At 40.2% G+C, this 24,219-nt stretch overlaps 1 protein-coding gene across 1 annotated transcript; it reads right to left on the minus strand.

The window, feature by feature from the left end:
* Positions 1-12,318: 12,318 nt before the first annotated feature.
* On the minus strand, positions 12,319-21,989 carry ZC3HAV1L (zinc finger CCCH-type containing, antiviral 1 like). Its single transcript, XM_068550118.1, has 4 exons — positions 21,591-21,989; positions 20,077-20,212; positions 14,638-14,896; positions 12,319-13,475 (listed from the first exon to the last, which is right to left on the minus strand). Exons 1-4 carry the CDS (start codon positions 21,962-21,964, stop codon positions 13,342-13,344), a joined length of 903 nt encoding a protein of 300 aa, XP_068406219.1. The 5' UTR covers positions 21,965-21,989; the 3' UTR covers positions 12,319-13,341.
* Between the last annotated feature and the right edge of the window lie 2,230 nt (positions 21,990-24,219).

Consider the following 24,219-nt stretch of genomic DNA (forward strand, 5'->3'; position numbering starts at 1 on the left):
ATGCGTGCGCACACACACACAGAGAATACTGATATAAAATTGGGATCAGACTGTACATAAAATTTTGTTTCATTCAACAATATATTATGAGCATCTTTTCACCTTAGGAAATACTTCTAGGACATCATTTTTAATGGTGGCATTGTAGTCCCATATTTGAACCTATCCTAAGTTGTTCAGCAAATTCCCTAATGCTGGACACATAGGTGGTTTCCAATATTTTACCACCAGAAGTAGTGCTGCATCAGACATTGTGCTAGATATCAGCCCATGTTCATCCTCTACCCGTCTCCACCATGCTATTTGCTTCAGGAAGCTGACCTTTGCAAGAGTGCATCGTTGACCTTCCTCCCTCTCCTGTGGGTTTGATCAACGGGAGGCACCAGCAAGAAATTAGACAGCAGAAAAAGAGGGACACAAGGGTATTTATTTCCCCAGGTCCTCCCTGAAGGGTTACTAGTTGGTGGCGTCCATGAACATAAGAACTTGAATTCATCTGGTGGCAGGTTCTGTCCTACGGCTACTCTCCCTGGGCTCCTGGAACAGTCCCTCCCCTTGCACCTTCATGCGTAGGGTAGTGTCCCCATCATTGCTAGCCCAAGTACTCCACCGACCCTTGTAGGCTTCCCTAAATCTGACTCATGTCTTTGTAAATAGTCCTTCATTACATTCTCCCCACTTATCCAGTTTAAGTGTGCCATCTGTTTCATGCTAGGACCCTAACAAATATAAACAATTTTGTAAGTAAATCTCTCTATATATTTTTATTATCATCACGATAAATTTCTGAAACTGGAATTATTTGATCAAAGAGATGTATATTTTTACGATCTTTTACGATCTTGCCAACTTGTCTTCCATAGACTCTTCCTCCAGCAGTGCATGAGAATGTCAGCCTTGAGACCCCTTGTCCAACTGGGTATTATCATTTCTTTTCGTCTTTTGTTGTGTTCGTAAACACTGCTATAATATGGAGTCATATCTTCAAAAGTGTGTGTTGGGGGAGATTACCTATTAATCATTTTAGTCCATTTATTTTGTCTGTTTTTGAATAACTTCTGTGTTTTCCTCTGCTATACCTATTATAAATTGACATGCTAGCCCACACTTGGTCTTTAAGAATTCATTAAAATGTACCTGATTTCATCTTACCCATTTGCATAAGGGCCACCTCTACCCCTATGCTCTGTCAAAGGTGAAATCGTTTTGGGGTCACATCTCTCTTTGCAGAATCTTGCCACTCTTTGGACTTCAGTGAAGTTGGTTGACTTGTGACCGCAGTTCTCCTGGGCTCAAGAAAAGTTATGACTTTGTAGGTTACCTAGCTTTTTCTTGGGACTTCCTACATCATGAGGTGAAGTACAGCTCCCCATTTAATTTTTTGAAACTTTAATGAAATCTTAAGGATCTTTTTATAAAAGCAAAACATCAAACTATCCAATACCCACATTCAATGTGCTAATAGAAAGAATCAATATCCTGCTTCTCACGTGCTAAATGGAAAACTGCTTATATAAATGTTGAAGAGTATGAATTGCTTAATAACGAAAAGTGTTCCCCAGCTGCCATGTGCACTTGCAGCAAATACTATATAATTTGTGAGTATCTCCAGAACTACTGATTAGAACACAAAGAGGAGGGAAAATGGACACTGGAAACTACTGGGGAAAAGCTATTTTGTTTTGTAAGATTCTATTGCATCCACGCTATCTGAAGGGCAGGACTTGATAAGTTCATTTGTTTTTGTTTACCTGCATGTTTACATCAGTGAAATCCTCTGCAAAGTCTAAAACCACGTTTCCAATGTTGGGAGGGGTACAACCCAAAGACCTGCACAGCTTTCAGAAGCAATCACGTTTTGTGTTGAGGACATAGTATAAGTGATGTGGAGAAACATTTCCCTGGCGCCTAAATGGTGTAAATCATGAGCAGAGAGAAGCTTCTAAAGTAGAGGCCCAGGCAGAGCCCTCTTGCCCAGGTCTAAGGGCAGTATTGATCTAACTCATCTATGTTTTGATAATTAAATGAGTAAAAGGACTTAGAACTGTACTTGTCACACAGGTAAGGTACAATGAATGGAAGCTGTTATAATTATCACTATTTCTCAACATTGATGAGACATATTAGCTTTATGTATCTTAAGGATACTGATTTAAGTCCCTGTGGCCTTTTATTTATTTATTTTTTAAAATTTACTTATTTATTTTTATTTTTGGCTGCGTTGGGTCTTTGTTGCTGCGCGCAGGCTTTCCTCTAGTGGCAAGCGGGGGCTACTCTTCGTTGCGGTGTGCGGGCTTCTCATTGGGTGGCTTCTCTTGTTGCAGAGCACGGGCTCTAGGTGCGCGGGCTTCAGTTTCTGTGGCCCTCGGGCTCAGTAGTTGTGGCTCGCGGGCTCTAGAGTGCAGGCTCAGTAGTTGTGGCACACGGGCTTAGTTGCTCTGCAGCATGTGGGATCTTCCTGGACCAGGGCTCGAACCCGTGTCCCCTGCACTGGCAGGCGGATTCTTAACCACTGTGCCACCAGGGAAGCGCTATGGCCTTTTATTTAGATTCCAAGTTCCAAAATAATTCTATTTGGTATTTCTTTAAATGTTATCTATCCCTTCTTGGTTGCCAAAAACATTCTTTATTATTAAAGTTCAACAATTTAAAATATTTATTCAGATTTCTTGTTTTAAACGATAATATTTGACAGGACACTGGGAACACTTTTGAACTTCAGGCTCGGCTTATTTTTTGTTTCCAATTCTAGGAAATGCTCATTGCAACCCTGATTAAGCTGCTAGTCTAGTACTTCCTCAGAAATTCTTTTTAATCTACAGTTGTTGGCACATACATACAATGGAATATTACTCAGCCATAAAAAGGAACGAAATTGAGTTATTTGTAGTGAGGTGGATGGACCTAGAGTCTGTCATACAGAGTGAAGTAAGTCAGAAAGAGAAAAACAAATACTGTGTGCTAACACACATATATGGAATCTAAAAAAAAAAAAAAAAATGGTCATGAAGAACCTAGGGGCAAGATGGGAATAAAGACACAGACCTACTAGAAAATGGACTTGAGGACACGGGGAGGGGGAAGGGTAAGCTGGAACGAAGTGAGAGAGTGGCATGGACATATATACACTACCAAATGTAAAACAGATAGCTAGTGGGAAGCAGTCACATAGCACAGGGAGAACAGCTCGGTGCTTTGTGACCAGCTAGAAGGGTGGGATAGGGAGGGTGGGAAGGAGATGCAAGAGGGAGGAGATATGGGGATATATGTATATGTACAACTGATTCACTTCGTTATAAAGCAGAAACTAACACACCATTGTAAAGCAATTATACTCCAATAAAAACATTAAAAAAAAAATCTACAATTGTATTTCTGTGTCCTAATGCTTAGGTCAATAATTGTGCTGGTAATACTATAACTCTCTTACTCAGTCCTTCCGTGTCTTGAATTTGATTTTTCAATTAATCTTTGGCATTGCTGATTGGCTATAGTATAGATTTAATTATATAGTTATATACTTTTGCTAAGCATAAAACATTTAAGTATTATCTTAATTTTTATAGCACTTACAAATACATTCGTTTTATCCTAATCTGTTTTTCCTCTAGTATTTTCATGAGATGCCAAGCAGATCTAACATTCTGCTTGAAATTTGTGTTTCTACAGTTGGTTTTGGTTTTTCTCTTTTTGTACTATTACATTTTTTTTTATTGGTCTCAGGCTATTTTCTCCCTTTCCTCTTTCTTTGAGTGTTTTTCTACTGATTTTTGATGTTGAAGCTTTTGTTTCAGATGCTTTCATTTGTATTTTAGAGGATTTTGTCAGTTCCAGTAGATACTACAAAAAAGTGTGTTTGCACTTTATAGGTCATCCTTTATACCTTAGAAACAAGCTTAAAAAATGTGAATTTACATTTAGGGCATCAACCATGTTAGAAACCTTCAATTCACATGAATAACCTTTGATATTAAAAAAACAAATATAGAATCATTAATGTATTGTTCTTCTTAATGACATAATTCTATCAGTATCTTTATCTATAAAATATTTTAATTAATGAAATATGAACCAAGAAGCAAAGTTTAGCAGTTAGCCTCATTTTAATGAGGCAAATGTTACAGAAAATGTTTTCAGCTCTTTTCCATTTGAGAACAGTCTTAGTTTCCTCAATAAGGTAGCAAATGAGAACTGGCTCCTTGTGCCACCTACTTACTCAGGATTCTTTCCCTATTGAGAACTTCTACCAGTAATTGGTCAATATCAGATTGATCTTTATTGAACTGTGCAAGGGAAATCACTGGGATAAATCTCCGTGTCCTATTTGTGAATATCTAGTTCATCATGCTCAGTAGACAGTGACTGCCAGCATTGTTAGAAATTTGTTGGGTTTTTTTTTTCAATTTCACATTATTAAAAAATTTTATTGTGTTTATCAAAGTAATACTTGTAATTAATTTTTTAAATCGTATAGATCATAAAGAAATTGAATCCATAATTAATAACCTTCCAAAACAGAAAGCAACAGGCTGAGATGGGTTCATGGGTGATTTCTATAAAACATTTAAGAAAGAAATTATACCAATTCTCTACAATCTCTTTCAGAGAACAGTAGCAGAGGGAATAATCCCTAACTCATTCTATGAGGCTGACATTACCCTAATACCAAAACCAGGTAAAGACATAATAAGAAAAGAAAACTACAGACCAATATCTCTCATGAACATATGTACAAAAATCCTTGACAAAATATTAACAAATCGAATCCAAAAAAGTCTGAAAAGAATTATACACCATGACCAAGTAGGATTTATCACAGATATGCAAGGCTGGGTCAACATTTGAAAATCAATTAGCATAATCCATCACATTGACCAACTGAAAAAAGAAAAATCACATGATTATACCAATAGACACAGAAGAAGCATTTGACAAAATCCAACACTCATTAGTGATAAAAACTCTCAGTAAACTAGAAGTAGAGGGGAACTTTCTCAACTTGATAAGGACTATCTACAAAAAAACTACAACTAATATCATACTTAATGGTGAGAAACTCAAAGCTTTAAGACAAGGATGTTGTCCCCTCTCAGCCATTCTTTTCAACGTGGAACTGAAGTCCTTGCTAATGCAATAAGACAAGAAAAGGGTGGTACAGCCACTTTGGAAGACAGTTTGGTGGTTTCTTATAAAACTGAACATTCTCTTACCATATGATCTAGCAATCATACTCCTTGGTATTTACCCAAAGAACTTGAAAACTTATGTCCACACAAAAACCTCCACATGGATATTTATAGCAGTTTCATTCATAACCGCCAAAACTTGGAAGCAACCAAGATGTCCTTCAGTAGGTGGATGGATAAACTGTGGTACATCCAGACAATGGAATATCATTCAGCACTAAAAAGAAATGAGCCCCCAAAGACATGGAGGAACCTAAATGCATATTACTAAGTGAAAGAAGCCAATCTAAAAAGACTACATACTGTTTAATTCCAACTATATGACATTCTGGAAAAGGCAAAACTATGGAGACAATAAAAAGATCAGTGTTTGCCGGGCGGGGGAGGGGAGATGACAGGCAGAGCACAGAGAATTTTTAAGGTAGTAAAAATACTCTGTATGATATTATAATAATGGATATATGTCATTATATTTTTATCTAAACCTATAGTATATACAACACTAAGAGTGAACCCTAAGGTAAACTATGGACTTTGGGTGATAATGATGTGTAAAAGTAGGTGCATCCTGGGACTTCCCTGGTGGCGCAGTGGTTAAGAATCTGCCTGCCAATGCAGGGGACACGGGTTCGAGCCCTGCTCCAGGAAGATCCCACATGCCGTGGAGCAATTAAGCCCGTGTGCCACAACTACGGAGCCTGCGCTCTAGAGCCCACACACCGCAACTACTGAGCCCATGTGCTGCAACTACTGAAGCCCGCGTGCCTAGAGCCTGTACTCCACAACAAGAAAAGCCACCACAATTAGAAGCCTGTGCGCCACAACGAAGAGTAACCCCCACTCACCACAACTAGAGAAAGCCTGAGTGCAGCAACGAAGACCCAATGCAGCCAAAAATAATGAATAAATGGATTTGCCTTAAAAAATAAATAAATAAAATAAATAAAAATAATAAGTAAATTAAATTTTTAAATTTTTAAAAATAAACATCTAAAAAAAAACAAAGTAGGTGCATCCTTGCTAAAAAATACACCATTCTGGTGCGTGATCTTGATAATGGGAGAGGCTATGCATGTGTGGGAGCAGAGGGTATATGAGAAACCTCTGCACCTGCCTCTTAATTTTGTTATAAACCTAAAACTACTCTAAAAAAATCAAGTGTGGGACTTCCCTGGTGGCACAGTGGTTAAGACGCCACACTCCCAATGCAGGGGGCCCGGGTTCAATCCCTGGTCAGGGAACTAGATCCCACATGTATGCTGCAACTAAGAGTTCACATGCCACAACTAAGAAGGGCGCATGCCGCAACTAAGGAGCTGGCGAGCCTCAACTAAGCAGCCCGCCTGCCAAAATTAAGATCCAGCACAACCAAATAAAAAAAAAAAATCAAGTGTACTAAAATGTAGCAAATAATAAATGCCCAACCATAGGACTATGATTAATAAATGATACATTAAAAAATATAATGCAGCTATCAAATATAATTGTGAATGCTTTCAATTATGTGGGTAAATGCTTACAAAACAATATCAATCCAGAAGAGCATAATATGAAAGTGTATTTATAGTACACTCTCAATATTTAAGAATATGTGCATGGAAAAAGACTGAAAGAAATATCCTACATTATTAACAGTGATTGTCTCTACACAGTCATATTATGGGTGATTATATGACTTCCTTCTTAATACTTAATTTCTGTATTCTCCAAAATTTCTACAATATTATTGTATTTCCGCCCCCCCCCCAAAAAAAATCTTTTGGAAAAATATTCCTAAATAATAAGAGTAATTCAAGGATACATAATACATTATTTTAAAACTAATAATGAATGTGAGGGGATGGATGTGCTAACTAACCTTACTGTGGTAAACCCTTTGCAATATATATGTGTATACAGATGTATCAAATCATCACCTCGTACACCTTAAACTCACACAATGTTATATGTCAGTTACATCTCAATAAAGCTGGAAAAAAATTTTAATAAAAATTATAATAACATTACAAATCAATTTACAAAAACTCAAAACAGTACCTAGAATAAAATTTATATTTTGAGAATATAGCAATAAAGAGGAAATTACTACATACACACATAACATATAAATGAAATTTATTTATGAATGTTTAGATGCATACACTTGAAAGTTACCAAATAGGATAAAAAATACATTAAAAGAATATATGGCATTATCAAGTGGAGCTTACTCAAGAATTTAAGGATGTTTTAATATCGTGAAAACCATAAATATAATCATATTAGGTAATTTAAATGATTAACATTATATGATTATATCAAAAGATGCCAATTCCTACCAAAAGCTTCCAATAAACAAGAATAAAGGATATTATTTCCCTTATTATAATAGACAATATTTGTTTAAAACCAATAATTAACTTCATATTAAATGAAGAAATATCCAAAAATATCTTATTACAATTTTATGTAACAAAAAGATATAATAGAAATACATAAGAAAAGATAAATATTTTTGCAGCTACAATTTTATATTTAAAAATAAAACCAAACAAGCCATCTAATACTGTTAGAACAAAGACAACTTACCTAAAGACAAATATTTTGAAAATCAATAGCATTCTGAAGATAGAGATTCCCATACTTAGTAGCAATACAGATATATTTAGCCAAGAAAGAATTTATGCAATAAGGGATATTCATGACCTAGACAAAAACATGAACAAATTATAATGAAAGCAATCAAGAAATACGTCAATAATGAAGACTTAATTCCTTGAGGGAAAGAATTAGTATCATAAACAAAAGTCATAAAGAGTTAATTTTAGACCTAGACAATTCAAACCCAAGCATCAAAAGGATGTTTACCTTATAGAACACATTCCTTAGGGCAAAAAAGATTCTTTGAATACTAAAAATATGTAAGGAGAAAGAGAATCAATGAAGAGCAATATGATACTGATTCAACAGATTCAAATGCAGAGTTTAATTCATTATACGGCAAAAAATATTTAACTACCAAGTGTTATAATTACCAAAAAGAATAAATAACGTTTTTGCTCAAAGCCGGGGAATAAAAGCATTGCAATGTAATGTACTAAGTGCTAGAGCTTTGAGAACACTAGGAGAGCTGCCTGTCTTGGGGTCAGGAAAGGCTAACCTGACATTTTAAATAATCTAATTTTGCCAGGTTTTGAGGCAGGAGGAGGGAAGGAGCGGCACTTAGAGGGAGCATCATTTACAAATAGAGAGTCACAAGATAAAATGGCACATTCCAAAAACTGCAAGTAGGTCAATACACGCAATATTGGTCTGCATTTTAAGAACTCAATTAAAAGTCAATATTTTAAAATCAGAAAATTTCTCATAAAAATTTCTGGATTTGTGGCTGCTTTTGACAAATTGGATGATACGTCAAATTGGGCCCCTCATTCCCACGTGGAAGCAAGAGGCAGTTGTCCCTTTTAGATGCGACAGTTTGCCACAGCACTTCCTCTCTTCCCCCATTCCTCTCACATCCACCTCACTTTATCCATTTATCTTAACTTTCTAGTCCCTGTAGGGATTTGAGTTTTATGACTTCTATCCTCCGTGATGGGGACCAATGAAGGTTATGGCAGAAAAAAGCAATACGATTAGGTCTGCATTTCAAAAGGTCAACCAGGCAGCAGGGGGAGAGAAGGGTGGTAAGGAGATCAATGACATACACAAAAGCCTATTATATTAAAAATTACAATGGGGGTACCATCCTTGAAGTGGAACAGGGGTCCATCTCGCACTTCCTACAAAAACTCTCACAAGACAGACTTGAAAACCACTGAGTTATGAATCTGTAAAATAAATGCAAGAGGTGATGAGGGTTTAGAAAAAGGCAGTGTGTTGGGGATGGAAAGAAAGGGGTAGAGAGGATAAAAATTTGCAAGATTTTTAAAGTGGAAAATTCTGCAACACGGGGTAACCAATCTGACACAGGGAATAAGAAGAAAGGAAAAGTATAGGACAATTTGCAGGTTTTGGGCTTAAGTCATTTGGTGCTGACACTCCAAAATAAAGAACAAAAGGAGGAACAAGTCTGGAAGAAAGTCAGTCATTCAATTTAGGGTATTTGGAATTTGTGAAGCCTACAGATGTGCAGCTTCATCTCATAAGCCCTGATAAATTGCCGGAGAAACTCTAATCTGATAACTCTCTAACAGCTGAATCATCAAATTGAAATAAGAGGTATGATTACATAAAATGTTTTTATAGGATGAATACCAATGGAACTAAGATTAAAATGGAATATTGTAGAATTGAATAAAATATTGCAACAAAGATTACAAAGGGTCAATAACTTCATATATAAAGGCATAATTATAAGATACATAAAAAGAACACAATAATGTAAAAATCTACTAAGTCTTTTAATGTAAAGAATATGCATTTATACACTATACTGTTTCCATTAAGGACTTAACATGGCTTACAAAAGAAATATAACAGTAAAAGAATAAAACATAAATAATAATAATAAAATAGAAAGAAAATTTTTTAATTAGCACCGGAGAAATCGTAACTAAGAAAAAAGAAGCAAGATACGCAAAACATAAGAGCTTTCAGAAATACTGTTGTTGGCAACCAAAATGAAGAGATTAACATAAGTTGCGTGACTCTTACTGTCCATTAGGAGAAAACACAGCACCTTCTCACTTTAAAAGGGACATTTTTGCACACCTCCCCCAATGGAAAAGAAAAGTTTTCATGATTAAAAATTTTCTAAATTAAATAAATTCAGCTTGATGAAAAGCTCACTACTTTGGCCCTATTTCTCAAATGTTATGTTTTTGCCAGAGAGTTAAATTAAAAAAAAACAAAACAAAACACTTTACACACCAACATTTGTGGCTATTAATACAGCAAACACAGGAAAGAATTTCACAAAGCTGCTTCTCTGTGGTACCCCTTGATGAAAACAAGGAAATAAACATCAGGTACAACTAAAAAGAGACAGCTGGGTGGGCAGGGGCAGAGAGAAGGGGGGAAGGGAGAAGTCAGTATGGAATGGGCGAGGTATATAGATTTATGATGGTCCATCCTGATCACAGAAAGAATGCATACAACTTGGAGGAATGTATGAGCTCTGCATCCTTCATACTACAGGAATCTGAGACTTTGGTAAAAGTTTAATAAGAAATGGAGAGTACACAGAGTGAGGCAGAAATCTCTGGTGAGCACCGATAAGTTATATACTCTGCGGTGTTGGCTGAGGATGGATCCACGAGAGTTGGATATCATATCATATACAGTCAACATGCTTTTACGAAAATTAAGGAGCCTATTAAAGGCCAAGTCACATCAGCACAGAGGAGGGGCCCAGCAATTAAAGGGCATGTACAAACTACACAAAATAAAGACATATAGAAAGAAGACACAAAAGACCTGTATGCAGAAAATTATAAGACACTGATGAAAGAAATTAAAGATGATACAAATAGATGGAGAGATATACCATGTTCCTGGATTGGAAGAATCAACATTGTGAAAATGACTCTACTACCCAAAGCAATCTACAGATTCAATGCAATCCCTATCAAACTACCACTGGCATTTTTCACAGAACTAGAACAAAAAATTTCACAATTTGTATGGAAACACAAAAGACCCCGAATAGCCAAAGCAATCTTGAGAACGAAAAATGGAGCTGGGGGAATCAGGCTCCCTGACTTCAGACTATATTACAAAGCTTCAGTAATCAAGACAGTTTGGTACTGGCACAAAAACAGAAATATAGATCAATGGAACAGGATAGAAAGCCCAGAGATAAACCCACACACATATGGTCACCTTATCTTTGATAAAGGTGGCAAGAATATACAGTGGAGAAAAGACAGCCTCTTCAATAAGTGGTGCTGGGAAAATTGGACAGGTACATGTAAAAGTATGAAATTAGAACACTCCCTGACACCATGCACAAAAATAAACTCAAAATGGATTAAAGACCTAAGTGTAAGGGCAGACACTATCAAACTCTTAGAGGAAAACATAGGCAGAACACTCTATGACATACATCACAGCAAGATTCTTTTTGACCCAGCTCCCAAAGAAATGGAAATAAGAACACAAATAAACAAATGGGACCTACTGAAACTTAAAAGCTTTTGCACAGCAAAGGAAACCATAAACAAGACCAAAAGACAACCATCAGAATGGGAGAAAATATTTGCAAATGAAGCAACTGACAAAGGATTAATCTCCAAGATTTACAAGCAGCTCATGCAGCTCAATAACAAAAAAACCAACAACCCAATCCAAAAATGGGCAGAAGACCTAAATAGACATTTCTCCAAAGAAGATATACAGATGGCCTACAGACACATGAAAGAATGCTCAACATCATTAATCATTAGAGAAATGCAAATCAAAACTACAATGAGATATCATCTCACACCGGTCAGAATGGCCATCATCAAAAAATCTAGAAACAATAAATGCTGGAGAGGGTGTGGAGGAAAGGGAACACTCTTGCACTGTTGGTGGGAATGTAAATTGATACAGCCACTATGGAGAACAGTATGGAGGTTCCTGAAAAAACTACAAATAGAACTACCATACGACCCAGCAATCCCAATACTGGGCATATACCCTGAGAAAACCATAGGTCAAAAAGAGTCATGTACCAAAATGTTCATTGCAGCTCTATTTACAATAGCCAGGACATGGAAGCAACCTAAATGTCCATCGACAGATGAATGGATAAAGAAGATGTGGCACATATATACAATGGAATATTACTCAGCCATAAAAAGAAATGAAATGGAGGTATTTGTAATGAGGTGGATGGAGTTAGAGTCTGTCATACAGAGTGAAGTAAGTCAGAAAGAGAAAAACAAATACAGTATGCTAACACATATATACGGAATCTAAGGAAAAAAAAAAAAAAAAAAAAAAGGCCATGAAGAACCTAGTGGCAAGACGGGAATAAAGACACAGACCTACTAGAGAATGGACTTGAGGATATGGGGAGGGGGTGGGGTGAGATGTGACAGGGTAAGAGAGTGTCATGGACATATATACACTACCAAATGTAAAATAGATAACTAGTGGGAAGCAGCCGCATAGCACAGGGAGATCAGCTCGGTGCTTTTTGACCACCTAGAGGGGTGGGATGGGGAGGGTGGGAGGGAGGGAGATGCAAGAGGGAAGAGAAATGGGAACATATTGTATATGTATAACTGATTCACTTTGTTATAAAGCAGAAGCTAACACACCATTGTAAGGCAATTATACTTCAATAAAGATGTTTTAAAAAAAAAAATAAATAAAAAAAAAAAAAAAGAAAGAAGACATACGGAAGAATATTTACTTGCATATATACATATATATATATATATATATATATTTTTTTTTTTTTAACCCGTGCCCCCTGCAGTGGAAGTGCAGAGTCCTAACCGCTGGACCGCCAGCGAATTCCCGCATGTATTTTTAAAGAAATGAAAATCAAGAGTATCATTCAGCAACTATAAGTGAAGCAAAAGTAAAGAATAATGTAAAAATTTAATATTGTGTGGATTTTAAGAAAAGAGTTATATTCAAAATTTGTTAGAAAGAATCAAAATATCCCAGAATAATGGAACTAGTTAAGCAAACGATGATATATTAGTGTATCTGTGCATGAAAATGATTACGCATGATATATGTGAATAAATATGGAGAGATACTTATGGAATATTAAGCAAAAAAAAAAAAAAAAAAAAGAGCATAAAGTGTATGTAGTCCCTGAATACCACAATGTAAACTATGTATATGGGCATACAGAAAAGCACTTGGCTGGGTCCCAGAACAAGTCCGCAGGAGCCTGCCTCTTTAAGAGCTCTGGCCGGCCGGCCCAGGGAAAGCTCTCAGGAACCGCAGGATTTGCCCAGGACTGACCTCATCTACTCTCAGGTTTTACTCTCCCTTTGCCTGTTCAATGTCTAACCTCATCCTCAGCCACCCACCCCCAATTTTATCCTCCCAATCTGGCATTTTCTCCTTTTCCATCTTCTTTAATTCTCACCACAACCTGTGAGGTAGGTATCATTATAGCTATTATTAATAAACGATTAAATGAATGAATGGTTACAAATTAAATCTCAACAGAAGCTTTGTTTTCAGACCTTCCAATTGGACAACGTTCTTCTTATTTCACTGACGTCCTCTAAGGTTTACCTGAACATGGCTTCTTGGCTGACTCAGCAGGGCCAGAGACCAGAGGACCGGCCTCTGCAGCCCCAGCTACATGTACTCCTTGTTTCTCAAGGCCCTGGGAATGCTCAGCAGAAGCTGAATTATCTAAAAAGAAGAAGAAAGAGATGAGGTTTCCTGACATAGCCCTTTATCACTCTAAATTTCATTCTACGTTGGGAGCATCAGCCCAGCTAATCAGATCACCGATAAAACTCCCAACACTTCGTATTTGGAGAGTTCGTGTCGTCTGGAGTAAAATATACATATATATTTATATATCTCAACAGCAAGCAGAAAGTCACATTCCATAGCTAGGAGAGACCCACTAAACAAGACCAGATGAAGAGAATAACAGGCCCTACCCACAGTACAGGGTAGAACGTCCCTGCCACCATTTAGGGACACACCTACACAGCCTCTGACACTGGTACTTGCAGAGCCCTCCCTACCTTCAAACCTCCACTCATAGTTGGCCACTACCACCCCAACACAAGAAAATTCCATATTAAAGCTTAGGGACTCTGATGATCTGGTTCTCCTATCAGCAATTCTCCAAAGCCCACCACCCACTGAAACTCATTTTCAGCTATAAGCAAATCTAATGGAATAAGTACTCTCCCATTGTAATTTAAGAAGACCAAGCCACACTTTATAGACCTTAAAAAAGGACAGACTATGTGGCAATATGAGAAGATATTTATGATGTTGTAGAACGTGAAAATGAAAGATACTAAACTAATGCAGACTTTGACCACCACTGGACTAGTATTTTCTAGTAACTAGTATTTTTTAGTAACAGTGAGTGGAGTCATATGTGATTTTTATTTTTACTCTCTGTTTTCCAAATTCTTCTGTAATGTGGTTAAAATTTCCTAAAAATTTAAGAAAAAACTTTAACTCAATTTAATAAAAGAAACCCATCCCTACATTATCCTTACCTAGCTTCTAGTCACTAGCGCACCTCCCTCCTCTTTTCTCCTACCAAAGCGGTTAAGACTGTTCTTCCTACTTCCTGACCCCCAACTTACCGAGGAGCTACACTGTTCAAACACTTGGGCAGAGGCTATTAGCTGGCAGCGCTGAAAATAAACTCCATCCCTTCCCTCCTTTGGTTAGAATCACAGTTCAATATCATAGAATGTTGACTGATGAAGCTTCTCCCCAAGGACAGAGCAGCAATTAACCTAGGAAGTGCTTTCTCCCCAGACTCACTTTCAGCTCAGCGCTACACTGTTGATAGTGTTTTGTCTACCTCTGAGAGTCTCACCTTTATTTTCAAGCATCTTGTGCAGCTTCATGTGCTTGTAGGTAGCAATTATCTGAAAATTAACGACACTTGGAATATTCAGTCCTTGGTCCTGCAGCAGCTGCAGGGATGTAGCGTGAATTAGCTGATGGGACCGCTTGCACTTCTGCAGCCTGCACTCTCCCCTGACAAAGGACTTGCACACGTGAAACTTGTTGCATTTATCCTTGAGGTTGCAGTAACCATACAGGGCTTCACCTTTGTTGTAGAGCAAACAGACCTGGTACAGAAGTGAAGCAACACTTAGGACATTCATTTTCACTGTATCTCTTAAGCCAATAAAGGACAGCTTCTCTAAATGGCACCTTCTGGTCATCAGTGGCTGTTAAAATCATCATGGGTGAAAGGCAGATGGGTATATAATAGTTCCTCCACCCACATCTCCCCTAGCTGTTACTAATGTTCAGCTGCCTCTCTCTGACCTTGACTCTCAGTTGGCCCGCCCTCCTCTCCCAGAGCCTGTAGCCAATGAGTGACTTCTATGCAGGTACAAAAGGCTGGCCCCCTTGCCTCAAGGCTAGAACCATTCTTCAATGTAATTTTTGCTCTAGAGCCCCGGCATGAATCAAGTCAAGGCCAGACTTCACCTTGCTTGTAGCTCTCCCTTCCCTCTTTTTTACTTTACAGATTTTCCCCAAGGATCCCTCCTTCCATATATCACATGCACCTAAAACACTATGTCAGGCTCTGCTTCCAGGGAAACCAACCTGGAAGCGTGAACAGACAATTTATTATCCAAACTAGGGCATTTATCAGGGAGCACTATTAATATTTGCATTGGGACCAGACATTGTGTACCTCCTGAGATGATGCAATAGGAAATACAGCTTCCCAGGTATTAGCATGAAAGTCTGACATGGCTGGAAACCCCCCAGTCCCAGGCAAACAGGGACCGTTAGTCACCCTAACAATATACCAAATATACAAAAAATTCTTGCTACAAAATCAAGCCTAAATCAAAGCCAATCAAAGGTCCAGATCTATCAATTTACAGTAAATACAGGGGATAGAGGAACATGTTAAATGATATTAGAGGAACACAATTAGTCAAACCTAAAGTGTGGGAAAATTCTAGTGGACACAAATGACCTGGTTTAAAACAAAATGGTATCAGAGAACAAATGAATGGTTGCCAGAAGGGAGGTGGGTGGAGGATGGGTGAAATAATTGAAGGGAATTAAGAAGGACAAGCTCCCAGTTATAAAATAAGTCATGCGAGATTCATTGTAGTGATTTTTTCATAATGTATGAAAATATTGAATCACTATGTTATATACCTGAAACCAATATAATATTATAAATAATTATACTTCAATAAAAATTTTCAGAAAATAAAAAAATAATAAAATAAGTCATGGGATCAACCAACAAGGGATTAATCTCCAAAATATACAAATAGCTCATGTAGCTCGATATCAAAAAAACAAAAAACCAAATCAAAAAATGGGCAGAAGATCTAAATAGACATTTCTCCAAAGAAGAGAGACACATGAGACATGTCCAAGAGACACATGAAAAGATGCTCAACGTCACTAATTATTAGAGGAATGCAAATGAAAACTACAATGAAGTATCACCTCATACCTGTCAGAATGGCCATCATCAAAAAATCTACAAGCAATAAATGCTGGAGAGGGTGTGGAGAAAAGGGAACCCTCCTACACTGTTGGTGGGAATGTAAATTGGTACAATCATTATGGAGAACAGTATGGACACTAAAACTAGAGCTACCATATGATCCAGCAATCCCACTCCTAGGCATATATCCAGAGAAAACCATAATTCGAAAAGATACATGCACCCCAATGTTCATTGCAGCACTATTTACAATACCCAGGACATGGAAGCAACCTAAATGTCCACTGACAGAGGAATGGATAAAGAAGATGTGGTATGTACATGCAATGCAGTATTACTCAGCCATAAAAAAAAAAGAATGAAATAATGCCATCTGCAGCAACACGGATGGACCCAGAGATTGTCATACTGAGTGAAGTAAGTAAGACAAAGATATCATATGATACTGCTTATATGTGGAATCTAAATATATGATACAAATGAACTTATTTACAAAACAGAAATAGAGTCACAGATGTAAAAAAAAAAAAACAACTTACGGTTACCAGAGGGGAAAGAAGGGGGAGGGATAAATTGGGAGATTGGGATTGACGTATACACACTACTATATATAAAACATAACTAATAAGGACCTACTGCATAGCACAGGGAGCTCTACTCAATACTCCGTAATGACCTACATGGGAAAAGAATCTGAAGAGTGGATATATGTGTATGTAAAACTGATTCACTTTGCTGTACAGCAGAAACTAACACAACATTGCAAATCAACTATACTCCAATAAAAAATTTTTTTTAAGTCATGGAGATATAATATACAGCATAAAGAATATGGTCAATAACACTGTAATAACTGTATGGAGACAGATGGTTATTAGACTTACCATGGTGATCATTCCATATGTATTTAAACGTCACACATATGAAACTAACATAATATTGCACATCAATTATACTTCAATCAGTAAGCCAAAAAACGGTATGCTACCTATGATTGTGATGCCAATTTTCTAAAATGAACCCATAATTTTAGTGCAACTCCTACCTCCCCCAAAGAATTCCTATAAAATAGTTTTAGGAATTTGAATGATTCCAAAGCTCATCTGAAAAAGGAAAGAAGTGAGAATCAATTAATGAAAAAAAGAAGAAACAGGAAGCCAGAACAGTTTTTTGAAAAATAAAAGCATTAAAATAAAAATGTAAAAAAACTCACAAAATGGAGTATAAGTTAAGGCTTCTACAAGACAGTATTAAGCTCATATGGTCTTATTGCTCAGCTCTAGCAAATCTTGAAGCAATAGATTATTCTGACTTGGGGGCTAGGTCTAGGATCTGTTTTCTTTGATCTCCTGTACATTCTGGAACCAGTATCACACTGTTTAATGAAAGTAGTTTATATTTTAAGATATGGTGGTACGAGTCTCTATGCCCAGTTTATTATAAAAGGATATATAACTCAGGAATAGTTGGATGGAAGAGATGCATAGGGCAAGATATGTGGGAAAGGGTGTGGAGCTTCCATGCTTTATCTGGGCGCCACTCTCCCAGCACCTCCGCATGTTCACCAACCTGGAAGCTCTCCAAAGCCATCCTTTTGGGTTTTTTATGGAGGCTTCATCACATGGGCACGATTGTTTAAATCACGGGCCATTAGTAACTGAACTCAGTCTCTAGGCCCTTTTCCCTCCCAGGAGGTGGGAGTGAGACTGAAAGTTCCAACCTTCTAATCACATGATTGGTTCTTAGGGAAACCAGCTCCCATCCCTAGGTTACCTAGAGGCTTTCCAAAGGTCACCACATGAACATAACAAAAGTCACTTTTTATCGCTCTCACGTTTCACACGTACACACCGCTATATTTAAAACGGATAACCAGGGACTTCCCTGGTCGTGCAGTGGTTAAGAATCCGCCTGCCAACACAGGGGACATGGGTTCGAGCCCTGGTCCGAGAAGATCCCACATGCCACGGAGCAACTAAGCCTGTGTGCCACAACTACTGAAGCCCGCGTGCCACAAATACTGAGCCCAGGCACTGCAACTACTGAAGCCCGCGCACCTAGAGCCTGTGCTCCGCAACAGGAGAAGCCACTTCAGTGAGAAGCCCGCGCACCGCAACAAAGAGTAGCCCCCGCTCACCACAACTAGAGAAAGCCTGTGCGCAGCAATGAAGACCCAACACAGCCAACAATTAATAAATAAATTAATTAATTTTTTAAAAAAGTAAAATGGATAACCAACAAGGGCCTACTGTAGAGCACAGGAAACTCTGCTCAATATTATGTAACAACCTAAATGGGAAAAGAATTTGAAAAAAAATAGATACATGTATATGTATAATTGAATCACTCTGCTGTACACCTGAAATTATCACTACATTGTTAATCAACTATACTCCAATATAAAATAAAAAGTTAAAAAAAAAAATTTAGGAAATTCCAAGGGTTTTAGGAACTCTGTGGCAGGGGCAGAGACAAAGACCAAACATATATTTCTTATTATAAATCACAGTATCACAATACTTGCCCCTTATTGATTTTTTATGTGTACTGTACCTATATTACATACTGAATCTTTAGGAGTGTGGCAGAAAGGAATCACCAGGCATTTTCACAAACGAGATGTGAGGTACCACTCCTGCCTCATCCACTGTGCTTGTCCACGGTCCCTGCTGTCTAAGTGGCCGTGTTTTGTGCCACGTGCCACGCACCTCCAGTTCCAGATGATTAGACCAAAGGCAGGCTCCTGTCTTAAATGCAGCCAACCCATCAGCTGCTCACAGAACACTGATGTAGTCTAATATGACAAGATGAGGCTGGACCCAGGGTACTCGGGTAGAAGCCATAAAGAAAAAAATGCAGTAAGTTTAACAATACAAATGTTAAGCTTCTATAAGTCAAAAAATTTCATAAACACTAAAGGTAAACAGAAGTTGCACTGTCCCTTCTCTCTGAGACAAAACAGACCGCCCCCCCCACCCCCCTATAGCTGCCGCATCCTCCTCTCCCTTCCTGCCAAGATCTCTCGTAATACTTTCTTTGGGGATTCCAACGCTTCTGTTTAAAAAATTCTTTGTGTATAGCTAAACAGATACAAACGTGCTAATTCTGCCATTATAGCAGTTATAACGGGTACCTTTGGAACAACATAATGTAGTTCCAAAGCAATTCAAATTAATATCTAAAGCCCCCAAAAAGTAAATGGGGGGGGGGATATTTGTAACAAATGTGACCAAAAAAGGGATCTGTATCGTTAAAGACATCCTATGAATTAACAGGAAAAGACAAACGCCTGGATAGAAAAGTCAGCAAAAGCATATAACAGGTAATTCACAGAACACAGGCTTCATAATCAGACAAAACTAAATTCAAATCTGCCATTTTCTACGTGGGCAAGTTATTTAATCGAGCCATTTTCTATGTGGGCAAGTTATTTAATCGAGCCTCAGTTGCCTCACCTGTAAAATGGGGACAGGCATACCTCACTCATAGGCTATTAATCAGCTAATGTATATGAATTACTCAGCATTCAGTAAGAACTCAAAAAAACCAGTAGCCATTATTATTATTTCTATACCATACTTCTTGTGTATCAGAGCCCAATAAAATTATAGACTGCAGAAAGGCCAGCACTGTATCATACCCTCCCCCCTCCCCCTCAGGCTGTCCTCTGTAAGCAGATTGTTGATGTTCTCCCCCCTTTTTTTTTTTCTTTTATATTTTCTTTGTATTTCTCTTCAATAGTTGCTTGACCCAACATCTTTCTGTCTCCCCTGACTTTTTTCAAGGTGCAGACAATATGAAGGTGACTCCTTAGTGACTCACCTCTGGTAAAAGGCAGGGGTCATTCTGTAAAAGAAGGATCCGAAGCTGGGCCTCATTGAGACCAAACAGTCCCTGGTTTTTCAGGACTTGGATGTTGACAGGTATGTGGATATCATGAGAAAGGGTGCAGGTAGACCTAGAACACAAAGATCTGGATCAGAGGCCCAGATGAAGAAGGGGCCAGACTGTCAAATCCCTTCCCTGGGTCACTTTCAACTTGCAGGTGAAGTTACACAATTTTCCATGAACCCATGGATACTACAGTCTAATAAGCTCTGATATATAAAAGCGGCGATGGCTTCCCTGGTGGCGCAGTGGTTGGGAGTCTGCCTGCCAATGCAGGGGACACGGGTTCGAGCCCTGGTCTGGGAGGATCCCACATGCCTCGGAGCGGCTGGGCCCGTGCGCCACAACTGCTGAGCCTGCGCTCTGGAGCCCGCGAGCCACAACTGCTGAAGCCCGCGCGCCTAGAACCTGTGCTCTGCAACAAGAGAAGCCACCACAATGAGAAGCCTGCGCCCCGCAACAGGGAGTAGCCCCCGCTCACTGCAGCTAGAGAAAGCCCGCGTGCAGCAGCGAAGACCCTATGCAGCCAAAAAATTAAATAAATAAATTTGTTAAAAAAAAAAAAAAAAAGAAATCTGGGATGATGCAACTCCCCTCCCAGAGCCATTTAATTCTGAATGAGGATGCTTTAAGGCCAAAGGGACCCCCTCCTCCAGTCACCTGCCTTGACAGAGGGTGCCCGTGGGTGGGTTCTGCAGAGGACCGCACTGGGCCTTCTCCACCCCAAGCGGCTGCGCACCCCACCATCCACCAACCCTAAAAAGAATGCATGCCTCCTCCCCCCACCCCGCTTTCGGGGGGCTAGAGGAAACCGAGGAAGACTGGAGTTAGGAGGCCGCCTCAAACGACCTCTTTCAAATCATCCAGCCCTCAGTTTCCTGGGCGGGGGGGCGGGGGACGTCAAACTAAATCGCTCTTTCTAAACCTAGAGAGCACAGACTCGCGTCTGTAAAACTCTGTGCTCAAGTGGGAAGGGCCGATCTCTGGATAAAGGATCCATGAATCTCATGGGGTCCGCAAATGGCCCCCAAAGGGCCACTGGTGGAAATGAACGCAAAAGTCCCAACCTGATTTATCCCGGCCGTGCTGTGGAGGATCTCGGGGGGGGGGGGGGGGCGGGGAGGGGAGGCGTGGGGGGAGGTGGGCAGAAGCTGCAATCTGGGGCGGGGGGGAGGCGGAGAGAGGTGGTTGAGAAGTCCAAGTCCAGACGATCTTCCGCCTCATTCCGCAGCTGGGAGCGCGGGGAGGCCTCCCCGCGAAGGACCCGGAGGGGCCCCTTCCCGGGGCTTTCCTTCCGCCCTTCCGGAGGGGGGCGTCCGGCCCGGACCAACGACCCCTTTTCTTACTTCTTAGCTGGGTCCCGCTTGCGGCTGGCCAGGCCAGGCCCGCGGCCCGTGCGCCCTGACCGCCGCGTCCCGCCCGCCGCCCCGACCCGCCCGCAGCCTCACCAGCAGTCGCGGTTCGGGCACTTGCCCATCATGTGGCGGCGGCAGAGGTGCAGCTGGTCGCAGGCCTGGCACTCGCCGCGCTGGTAGCGAGCGCAGAGGCGCGCGGAGGACACAGCCACCACCCGCCAGGCCGAGGGGCCGCCGCCGCCGCCCGCGCCGCCCTCGCCGGCCGCCACCTCGGCCTCGGCGTCCCACGGGTCCTCCCGCACCTCCACCTCCTGCAGCAGGAAGCGGTCGGGCCCGGCCTGGCGCAGTACGTCCCGCAGCCGGGCCTCCGAGAGCTCCACGTGGCCGCGCAGATCCTGAAGGAACATGCGGCCGCCGTGGGCGCACAGCACCTTGGTGAGGAACGAGCACACCGTGGGCTCCGCCATGGTCGCGGCCCGACTCCCTGTGCGGAAATCCGAGGCGGGCAGACTCCTCCCAGTCACGTCCACGACTACAAACCCCGTTCCCGGGGCGGGCCGGGGGGAGGGCGGGCGAGGGGCGGCCGCCCGCGGACCGCGGCGCAGAGAGGCGGGCCCCCGGGCCTGGGTCCATCCTGGGCGCGGATCGGGCGGGGACAGACTTGATTGAGCGCCTGCTCTGCGCCAGGCACCCTTCAAGGTTAAGTCCTCGCCTGGAGGGGCTTGTATAGTCGGGGGGGATTTGAGATACTGGTAAGGGCTACAAAGAAGATGAAACAGGGAATGTGGTAGAAGGTGCCTACCTGGACGGCGTTAGGTAGCTGGGCGAGGAAGACCTCAGGACGTAGCTACTAGCCACAGTTGAGCACTTGAAATGTGACCAGTGCGAGTTGGGATGTGCTGCAAGTGTGAAATACACACACACCGGATTTGGAAGCTTTAGAATGCAGAGAGTGTAAACTTCATGATGTTAAACTGATAATATTTAAATAAAACGTTATTATAATTTCATCTGTTTCTTTTACTTCTAATGTAGTAAATGTAATCCAGAGAAAATGTAAAATGGCTCACTTTATACTTCTGTTGGACAGCACCTGTTTAGACCTGTACATTTATTAAGGAGCTATCTTTTTGCCCAACACCATGCTGATTTAATGACCATTTTTTGAGCCAACCGCTAATGCAGCAACAGAGTATAAAGATGAATAAAACATAATTGAGGAACTCAACTAGCCCAATTGCTGTCTTAACAGGGCGGTTGTGAGGATTAAATGAGTTAATGTCGCATAAAGAAGCCAAAGAGGAAGGCCACTTCAGCTTCCAGATGCCAGAAGACCTTCTCTGCCGTCTTAAGAAATTTGGACTTATGGAAGACTTTGGGAAGCTACTGAAGGAATTTCCGCTGGCAAGTGACAGAGATCCCTCTGCCTAGAATGGTCCCCCGCACCGCCTTCTAGATGTCTCCTTTTTCTCATTCAACTCTGAGCTTAAATGTCTTCTCTTTAGCAAGGCCTTTCCTAAAGTAGCATCCCGGTCTCTGCATGGAACTTATCACTCATGTTTTTCTTCTTACTTATTTATATATTTGTAGAATTCAAACGTGTGAAAGCAGGAATTTTGTGTGTCTTATTCCTTGCTGTATCCCCAACACTTAAAAACGGTGCCAGGCTATACTGTAGGACAGGTGTTTTTTATTTTGTTTTTGTTTTAAAAAAAATTTTGTAGTAGACAATTTTTCAAGCAGGAAATTAGAAGACAGTGGAATAAGCACCCATATATATATCTGTTTCCTTGAGTTATAAAATCTTAACACTTTGTCCTATTTTATTTGCCTGATTGTTTTGCCTGAGAATTTGTAATTTTCGATTTCAATTTGTAGATAATTCAATCCTAGATACTTCAGTAGGCATGACTTTTAAAAATGGTAAATTTTCCTGCATAATCCTAACACTATTTGCATAATTAACAAAAGTAACTGTAACTTTCCTTAACACTTCTAATGTAGGATAGGTGTTTTAGAAAGATCCCTGGCAGTAATAAGAATGGATTTCTAGAAAACCAAGACAGGATAAGGAATAACAGAAGAGGGCTTCCCTGGTGGCGCAGTGGTTGAGAATCTGCCTGCCAATGCAGGGGACACGGGTTCGAGCCCTGGTCTGGGAGGATCCCACATGCCACAGAGCAACTGGGCCCGTGAGCCACAATTACTGAGCCTGCGCGTCTGGAGCCTGTGCCCCGCAACAAGAGAGGCCGCAACGGTGAGAGGCCCGCGCACCGAGATGAAGAGTGGCCCCCACTTGCCGCAACTAGAGAAAGCCCTCGCACAGAAACGAAGACTCAACACAGTCATAAATAAATAAATAAATAAAAGAACGTGAATTTCTTTAAAAAAAAAAAAGCAAAACTGGGCTATTCATTTCAGTAACAGTCAAGTGGTCTTAGTTTGCATTCAATTTCCAATCAGTTTCTCAATCTATTGAAAAAACAAAAAAAAAGGAATAACAGAAGAGAAACAGGAGTTGAGGGATTATCATCTCAATTTTGATTGTGTTGTTTGCAGTGGACAATCCAAGAGCAGATGCTCCGTGGGCAGTTGTATTTACAAGAGCTTAAGAAAGATTGAAGAGACTATTGATTTGAGTGACGTCAGAGTACTAGTAATTGGAGCTGTGAGAGTTGATAAGGTCACTCAGCACAAATAAAGTGAAGAACAGAGATGGGAG

The sequence above is a fragment of the Eschrichtius robustus genome, chromosome 8, assembly GCF_028021215.1.
Source record: "Eschrichtius robustus isolate mEscRob2 chromosome 8, mEscRob2.pri, whole genome shotgun sequence".
Taxonomy (NCBI): domain Eukaryota; kingdom Metazoa; phylum Chordata; class Mammalia; order Artiodactyla; family Eschrichtiidae; genus Eschrichtius; species Eschrichtius robustus.

What these genes read in the sequence shown, in the direction of transcription:
- ZC3HAV1L (XM_068550118.1), bottom strand. Translation starts at nt 21,964, where the DNA reads ATGGCGGAGCCCACGGTGTGCTCGTTCCTCACCAAGGTGCTGTGCGCC. An exon ending in ACCCCTGCCTTTTACCAGAG is followed by an intron (nt 14,897 to 20,076) that starts GTGAGTCACTAA and finishes CTTCTGTACCAG; the next exon opens with GTCTGTTTGCTCTACAACAA. An exon ending in CAAGATGCTTGAAAATAAAG is followed by an intron (nt 13,476 to 14,637) that starts GTGAGACTCTCA and finishes TCTTCTTTTTAG; the next exon opens with ATAATTCAGCTTCTGCTGAG.